The sequence below is a fragment of the Impatiens glandulifera genome, chromosome 5, assembly GCF_907164915.1.
Source record: "Impatiens glandulifera chromosome 5, dImpGla2.1, whole genome shotgun sequence".
Taxonomy (NCBI): domain Eukaryota; kingdom Viridiplantae; phylum Streptophyta; class Magnoliopsida; order Ericales; family Balsaminaceae; genus Impatiens; species Impatiens glandulifera.
The window spans coordinates 53,414,658-53,423,540 of record NC_061866.1 but is presented as its reverse complement, the minus strand read 5'-3'; the positions used below and the strand labels follow the sequence as shown (position 1 = coordinate 53,423,540).

The following is an 8,883-nucleotide window of genomic DNA, read 5'->3' as shown; positions in this document are numbered from 1 at the left end:
TATGTAAGGTAAAAATAAGACTTCCAATTAATTCCCAAACTTATAATTTGCTTCAATTAAGTATAGGAATTGTAAGTTATTTAATGTTAATTTTCTGCTCAACAAGTGTCATTTAGGGACAAAAGAAAAATATATTTCATTGTTTTGGTGTCTCTCACTTACTTGCATTGTCAAATGTTTGAGAAAAGTTTATCACCGATCCCACGTGGCACCATGTATGTCGTCCGCTCCATCAATGCAGGACCTTAATTAGCTAGCTAGCTAGGCCTTTCTTTCGTATAGTTTAATTACTTCAAAAATAAAAAACAATGTTTATATTATTATAAATTGTAATTTTAATGAAAAACTAAAAAAATAAAATTTATGAAAATTATTTAATAACAACGAAAAAAACATGACACGATAAAAAAAAAATATACAAAAATCAAAAACATTAAAAGAAATACACACGCTACTCAATAATTTATAATTCTTAAATAAAATATGATTAACTTTTTTACCAACTCCACCCTTTCAAAATGAATATCTTTTCGCGGTTAGGGATTTAGGGATAGAAGACCAAGAGTTCGTTACACCGTTACTGTTACTAGGAAAAACAAAATAAAATGGAAACAAAAATAATAATATTTTGTTATTTCAGACTCAGGTTTTTTAGTTTCTATATCAAGAATCGAATTAAAAAAATAATAAAAACAATTAATAAAAGTGACTAAACGCGCGGACTAACCATTTATATATATATAGTTAGCTAGCTAGCGGTACAATATAATAATAATTTATTTCTTTTTTTTACAACATTAATTCTATGGAGATGTTGTACAATTATACACAAGATATTATATATCTTATAAAATTGTATATTGTTCCTCCTAATTGTTTGTAATTCAATGAATTTTACTATATATAATTACTTTTTATTAATAAGCTTGAAGTAAATTATTACATAAAGTACAGAAGAAAAGGACTAGCTAGCTTAGGACAATAATAATAATAACATGTATTTTTTTTCCTTTTAATTTTTAAAAACATATGTATCTAATATTAAAAACATTTACTTCATGAAGTGAATTATATCTATCATGCTCTTTCTTTATGGATCAAAATGGAAACCAATCAAATTGTCATTATCATACATACATATGTATCTTAAATCTAATCAATAATCACCTCTTATATGTTTCTCCTTTTCTTTTGCTTTTTCTAAAGAAAATTAAGCTCAAATATTGGATCTAGCTCTAGCTTTAGTTAGGAAACCTCAGAACAAATATATATATATATCCAGAAATGGTGTTTGTGAAAAAAAGGTAAGAATCTAAAGAATTGGATAAACAAATCATATAATCATTGCTCTCTTTTAAAATTATATTATCGTAAGATTTGTACAAATAATAGATATATCAATATTTTAATTTTACTCAAAACAAGGTAAGTATAATTATGTTCATTTAAGAAATACTTTAAGTGAAAGGAGACAGCAAACTGAGTGGTTTACAATAAATTTGTGCCAATTGTAATTTGTATATTAGCATGAAACTCAACTACATATTCAAATGTTTTTCTTCTTAGAAGACTGTTTAAAAAATAACCACAAATGATTAAGGAAAAAGAATTGTGGACAACATTCTCATTCTTTTTTATATTTTATGGACTGTTTAAAAAAAAAAAAGTTCAAGCAACCAAAATGAACAAGAATCATGTAATGGATTTTGGGCTTCAAAATGGACTGTCTTCATGGGCTGCCTTGTTCAGGATTGATTTGTGGAAAAACCTGTCCTTTCTAAAATTATGACATTTTTTATTTATTTTTATTTTTTAAATGATGCAGACAAAATAATATAAATAAGAGTAATTTAAGTTTAACAACAAAATCATTAAAAACAAATTTGAAGAATGAATCATAAAAACTTACTGATTATCAATTAAATGGAGAGTTTGGAAACTTTTGTATAGAAATTCTGAATCATAAAAACTTGCTGATTTCATTAAATATTTGAAGGACCTGAAAATGGGTAAATAAGGATAATACTTTGTTTGTTTTTTTCATTTAATATATTTCAGTAATTAGGCAATGGCATGACAGTCACTCGTATATATTCTAAATGAGCCCAATTATACACATTTAACTTAGCGGATAATAAAGTCACCATGCTCAAAAATATAAACTTATTATTATTCAGTCTATCATATGATCATCAAATTGATCATAAGAAGAAACCAAAAAACAAAACAAAAAATGCCTGGCGGTTAATTAGATGATGAAAATGTAAAGGGCAGTTGCTTGAAGGTGGAGACATCAAACAACTCGATGAATCTCTGATCAGAAACTCTAGCTTTCGCAGCCGCAAATCGCTGATATTCATCGAACACCGAAGATAAACACCATTGTTGCAATTTTCTCAAGCATCCCACCAGACAACCCGTTCGATGCTGAAACCACCATCATCAACATCTCAATAATTCAAACTCAAACTATAGGGAAAAAAATTATATATAGTTGGGTTAATTAAGTTGAGAGTAACCTTTCCCCTGTTGCAATGAATCAAGACAGGATGATTATTGACATCTGTGACACAAATAAATTTAATTAAACATAGTACAATATTATACAAATTTAATTATTAATGTAGTTTTGATGAATTAATTATTTACCAAGTAATACTTTGAGTGCTTCCCTGATGGTGTTATGGGGCATATTTACAAATGGTTCCTGCAAATGCAAAATAATTAATTTATTTAATTCAATCAAGAACATTATCATATATACATTCATACCTTAGACCCTTCGATCCCGAATTGAAACAGTTGAATCCCGTTTTCCATTATAAACTCTCTGTTAGATTCTGGATAAGCTTCCGGACATAAATATCTGCACATGTATCAATCAATCAATGTTCGTACGTAAGTACCAACAAATTACATAAACCCTAATCTCTCTAACTAGCTAGGTTTAAAGTTTAAAGTTGAATTCATATGAACACTTACATGATGGACCGGAGGCCTATGGTTTCCAAAAATGGAAAGTTGGCACTCTCAGGAAATCCAGACCTGAAAATGCCAACATCCACCATTGAAAAGTTCAGAGGAGGAATGAACAGATGTTCGTCGCCGGAGCCCATGTCGTCCGGGAAGGTTACAGGCGGTCCGATCTGTTTTAACGCCGGAAACTCGACCACGGCGATCTCGATGGTCCTGCAGAGGTGGTCGTCTTCGTCAACGTTACTGTTAATACTGTACTCTGCTTTCATATTGGCTACTGAATTTTGGCGGCCGGCGGCTCTGTTTTAAACGCAGAAGATTTGAAGATGGCCACGATTGATTGATTGATGATGGCTAGCTATGGAGTTTTATACACATTTGTACGAATGTTCTGCTCAAATGGAAGCCGCAGAGCATTTTCTCAAAGAGCATCACATTTTTTACCTTTCCCTCTCTCATTTATTTTTAAATTAATGATTGTTTTATGAAATTTTTAATATATATTTTTTTAATATAGGATGATAGCTAATGTCCATTTGAAATTGTCTTGTTTGGAGCTATTATTTTTAAGTTTGAGCGGTAGTTGATCAAAGATGGAATAGGATGGTATTTGTGTCCGTCGTCTGAACCGATCCGATTTTATTCTGAACACTAAAAATACATTTAAATTTAAAATCACAAATATATTTATTTATTCATTAAATTTTATAAAAAATTTAAGTTTATTTCTTTATAATAATATAATTTTTAATATATTATAATATATATATATATTATATTAAAAAATTCGTTTATATAATTTAATTATATAAAAAATATATTTATCTTTAAAAATATGGTATAAATGATGCCGTGAGAATTTTCCAAAACCGAATAAGACATAAATGATAGTAAAAAAATTTCCAAAAGTAAAAACGGGATAATATTATAAATGCATTCTCTCCCTGTATCGTCCCATTGTCATCTCTAGTGCTAACATGACCACAAACAATGAACCACTTCTTTTACAACAAGAGCTAGCACTAAAGTGTTGTTCATTTGAGGTTATATGATAACCAAAACAAAAAAATTATAATTTCACTTTCCCGTCATTTATTATATTAATTAATTCGTTAATAAAAATATTAAAATATTATTTATTTTAAATTATTGTTTTTTATTTTATCATTATATATTAATATTTCTTTTTAATTAATCACTACTTCTTCAAAATCATCATTTATCATTATTATTTAAATAACGAGATAACCGAATTGGATTTGGGAAAAAAAATTATTTACTTAAAAACTAATTTTTTTTAAATTGATTTAGATGAAACATGTTATGATTTTTTTTATAATTCTTTATATATTAATTAATAATATTTGTTGATTCAAATTCAATCACTTATATATTTCTAAACATATGAATGTAATAACAAAGTAGACACAAAATCTAAAGACAAAGCAAATATTGATGTCTAATAAGCTTAGCTTGCCAAACCAAATATCATTTCAAAACATGATAATAATAATGAAAATTAAAGAAAGAAGATTAATATATCAATTAAATATAAAACGACAATAAAGTAATTATTAATTAAACTTTGATTCAAACTAGACATTTATGTTGTGTTGTGATAAGATGAATTGAAAAGTCGTTTGTCGAATAGTCAAAAGCAACTTTGAACATTAAGGAACGATGAATAACTTATTTGGGCTAAAAGATTTTGACTTGGTGGTAGGGTCTGTTTGTTTGGTCAAATTGTCAATCCTACTTAACTACCACGTATTTGTTTGGGTACTACTAATTTTCATTTAAATTTTCAAACATATTTAAAATTCATTATAATGGAAGATTAATATTTAATACTCGGTAGAGATGAATTCAATTAAAGGTCGCTCTTATTTACCTCCACATGCATGCTGCACTTAGACAACAAATTTAATTGCCTTTGAGTAATGGTAATTAATATAACCAATCAATAGTCAAACTGATCCAAACCAAACAATTGACAAGTTTGTTGAAGATTTTGGATAAGAATTGAAAGTTGAAAAATATCCATATCACAAACAAATTAGATTAATTGATTAAGACTTTGATACTTTAACAAAATTGTACGACCCCAGTTTTTTTATCTAAGGTTATTTGAAAGAAAGAAAATATGAATTCTTAAATATTGTTAAAGAAAAGTTAATTATTTGAGTTAAAATATTATTTTGTGTTTAAAGTGTAAGTTTTATAAAATAATTCTAACCAACCAGAATGTTACTATTAACATTACTCATCTTACATAATCAATTTTCTTTCATTCAATTAAAAAAAAAGTGAAACTTAATCGATGAGATGAGCCATATAAGATTCATTATGACATTAGTATCAGCGGGGTGTAGTATTTGGAAAGGAATTTATTATATGTGGAAAAAATTTGTGAACAGTCTAGATTTATTGTGAAGACAGTTTTTCGATCAGTTTTAGGAACGACATTTGGTGTAGTGTCAAAAATCTAGCAACGATGTATTTTGAGTTTGTTTTCATTGGTATATGTAAAAATATCACAGTTAAGAACATGTTTGATCATCGGTCTAATTGTTTCGTTAGTTAAATTAGATATAGAAAGAGATTGAACATTAGGGAAAGTTCGTTCCATAATAAAGTTTTATTTTTGATATGACACAATCAAGTGTCCCGGTTTGAACAAAACCTATGCGTTAGCAAGACATGGATATTTTTCATGTGAGACATTGTTACAAGTTATTCACTAAGATGATTCCATATAACTTTTGTTAGGAGAAATTTTGAGAGTAAAAAATTACATTCAATATCTCGTTCTTTGAATGGAGTGTTATTCACGGTGAAATTCTTACGGATGATATGTGCGTGAAAAATGTTGTATCATGGTTAGTCATATGTGTCACGAAGAAGTTAAATCGACAATTCACTTAAATTTACATTGTCGATGGGTGACTAGTATCTGAAGTCTTTTGTGCAATATTATTGAGATTCATTGAGTGATATCTGAGTATTTTGGTAGTTGCTAAGAAATTTGGATTGATGCAGATAATATGACAGACCTATATATTTGAGTTTATCATTCTAATTATTTTTTGGTGAACTATCTGGTTTGAGAAAATCGTCGAACTTTTAATGATTGTAGTCGTCCGATGCGTATCACTCATAATGTTATTATTGTGACATTTTCTGAGATTAGTTCTTGTAATTACTAAAAGATAGACGGGTGAATCAAGAACAACCAAAATACCATGAATAGTTTTTAGCTGATTCGATCTACTTGGATGGATCACTTAGGGATGTTATAAATACTCTCTTTGAGTCATTTCAAAGACAAGAGATCCACTCTCCACATTCAAATCGAAAAAAATCAAAAATCCGATATTAAAGCTTCAAGTTTTCAAATTTTTTGAATTTTTTGTTTAAGGCCTTAAAAAATGGATCTAAGCATCCAAAATCTTCCTTAAGGATCTAAGAGTATTCTTCAATCCTTGGTAAGGTTCCAATCACCTTTAATTCATATTTATAGTATGAATTTGAAATTTTTATATTTCAAATTGCATAAGCTTGTATGCTTATTGATTATAGTGTTTTATGGTTGAAAACTATTTCTAAAATCATTTATAAACTTTCAGGATAGATTAAAGACAATCAATCAACCTAAAATAGAAAAACCCAAATTTAATTTTAAAAAAAAACATATTTGTTGTTCTTGAACTAATTCTCTTGAATCACAACCCCGCATCCCAACAGGATTGTAATCATGTTGGGCAGCTGTTTGGATCATGTTTGATTCATCCCGATCATATTTGATCAAAATCAAAATAATTGAAATTTTTGAGTTCTTGATTTGGTTAAAACGAGCGGTCAGTGTTCTTATTTTGGTATCAATCAAGTATATATGAGATATAAGAAATATATTATATAGCTCATTTTTTCTTAATACAATTTTAAAATCAAAATCCAATTTTTAATCACAAACTATTTTAAACGATTTGATCATCATGCAGGTTGATTGATACCCTGAGATGATGATCAATATGTTCTTGGGAGCTTTGTGAAGCTACCCAAATTCTTGGATCAAAGAATCCAAGATTAAATCAAAATTAAAAATTTTGTAACTTTTGTGTTCTTGAGGACCGACAGGTCTGACTTAGAATCGAGAGGTCCGACCGACAATCATCGGTCCTGATCGAGACGTAGGACCAAGAGATCTGACCGAGAAATTAGATGAATCGACATGTCCGACCGATATTCTTGAGTTAGGACTGAGAGATCCGATCGATGTTTTTGAGCTAGGATCAAGAGTTCCGACCGAGGATTTGTATATTCATGATCGAGAGATCTAACCTATGACTGATAGGTTTAAACATAGGACCGAGGAATCTTGACCCTGACCGAGGATTCTCTAACCTAGGATCGATGAACTTAACCTAAAGTTAACCCAAGACCGGTGGTTTGTGCACCCAAACTGATGATCTCAGCCAAGGACCGAGAGTCCTTAACACTTAAACCGAGAGAATTCAGAACTTTAACCGAAGATCCCGAGCCTCAACCGAGAGGCTCCTCGACCCAAACCGAGGGTTTAAAGACCCTAACCGATAAAAACGAACCCAAGGCTTACAACTCCGGTCTTAAGGCATGTTTGGTCCCACTTTTCAAAACCCAAAATTATTTTGTAATTTTGGAATCTCAAATCAATTTTTAAAAATCCCGAAAGAATAGAAAATAATTTCATAATATTTTTGGGATAATTCCACAAAAAATATTTTGACTAAGGCATGTTTTGTGTTTATTTCTAAACTCTAACATCCTTAAAATTTGATATTCTTCAAGTATAATTCTCTATAGTTATCATCAGCAACATGTATCACCATTTAAATATTATTGTTTTAATATTTTAAATAGCATTAAAACCTAGAAACATGAGTAGGACCAGAATAATAATCGGTAAAAATAAAATATGATAAAACCGATTTTCAAAAGTCAACTTTATAAGTAGAGACTGTTTTAAAATGGGTACGGAGGATGAAGCGTGAAAGTCTTTCCCAAGTATCACCAAACTACGAACTAAAAGAAACTCTCGACAATAACTTTGTACATGTATGTCAACTTTTATTGATTTTCAAAAATCAATTGGCGACTCTATTTAAAAATAAATAATTTTTTTAATTAATTATGTTTAATTAATTTAAACTAAAGGTTTTAAAAAAAAAATTGTGATTTGATTACACAAATCCCCGAATTATTTAAGAATGGAACACCAAATTAATTATTTTTAATTAATTTTAAAAATTGTTAGAGATCATTTAAAAATCTTATAAAATAATATTTTATTTTAAAAGAAAGTTTCTGACACACAAACTGATGTTGAATTTTCGAACCTCGAGTTTTTTTGCAAAACCGAAATAAAGGATTTTTCCGGGGGTTACAGTTTCAGAAAGTCAGTATAGTTCGTTCGGGAGCTAATCGTTCTTCTCGAGTACTTACGAGTTCAATAACCTATTGAGTAAAAAAAATTATTTTCATGTAATAATTTTTTATTGTGTTTAAATGATTATTATAATTTTTAATATACATATAATTTTTTTTTTAAATAATTAAATAAATAGATGAATTATTATTTGGTTTAAAAGAATAATATTGTACACGTATATAGACTTTTGGGGATTAAGGAAATCAATGAATGAATCATATTGACCCTATTTCAAAACTTAACTAGCTCAAATTTTTATTTTATGAAATAAGAAATTAGAACTTCCCCATTCAAATTAATGATAATTATAAGCTATGTATAAATGAATTATTATTTTTATTAAATTTTAAAGTTGATACATTTACACAAATAAAATTGAAGAGAAACTCTTATATGAAAAAAATATATATACAAAGAATAATTATTAAACCCCGCCCGTC

The 8,883-nt window shown here is 28.4% G+C and overlaps 1 protein-coding gene across 1 annotated transcript; it reads right to left on the bottom strand.

Moving 5' to 3' along the window:
* Positions 1–2,238: 2,238 nt before the first annotated feature.
* Positions 2,239–3,323, bottom strand: LOC124940044 (tyrosine-protein phosphatase DSP1-like). The gene is made up of 5 exons (XM_047480521.1): positions 2,983–3,323; positions 2,773–2,866; positions 2,650–2,707; positions 2,520–2,563; positions 2,239–2,427 (listed from the first exon to the last, which is right to left on the bottom strand). The coding sequence occupies exons 1-5, from the start codon at positions 3,243–3,245 to the stop codon at positions 2,245–2,247; spliced, it is 642 nt and encodes a 213-aa protein (XP_047336477.1). The 5' UTR covers positions 3,246–3,323; the 3' UTR covers positions 2,239–2,244.
* Between the last annotated feature and the right edge of the window lie 5,560 nt (positions 3,324–8,883).

Excerpts from the sequence above, each read along its gene's own strand:
- LOC124940044 (XM_047480521.1), bottom strand. The coding sequence starts at position 3,245 with ATGAAAGCAGAGTACAGTATTAACAGTAACGTTGACGAAGACGACCAC. Across the intron at positions 2,708-2,772 it reads TCGGGATCGAAGGGTCTAAG|GAACCATTTGTAAATATGCC; the intron begins GTATGAATGTAT and ends TTGCATTTGCAG. Across the intron at positions 2,564-2,649 it reads AGCACTCAAAGTATTACTTG|ATGTCAATAATCATCCTGTC; the intron begins GTAAATAATTAA and ends TTTGTGTCACAG.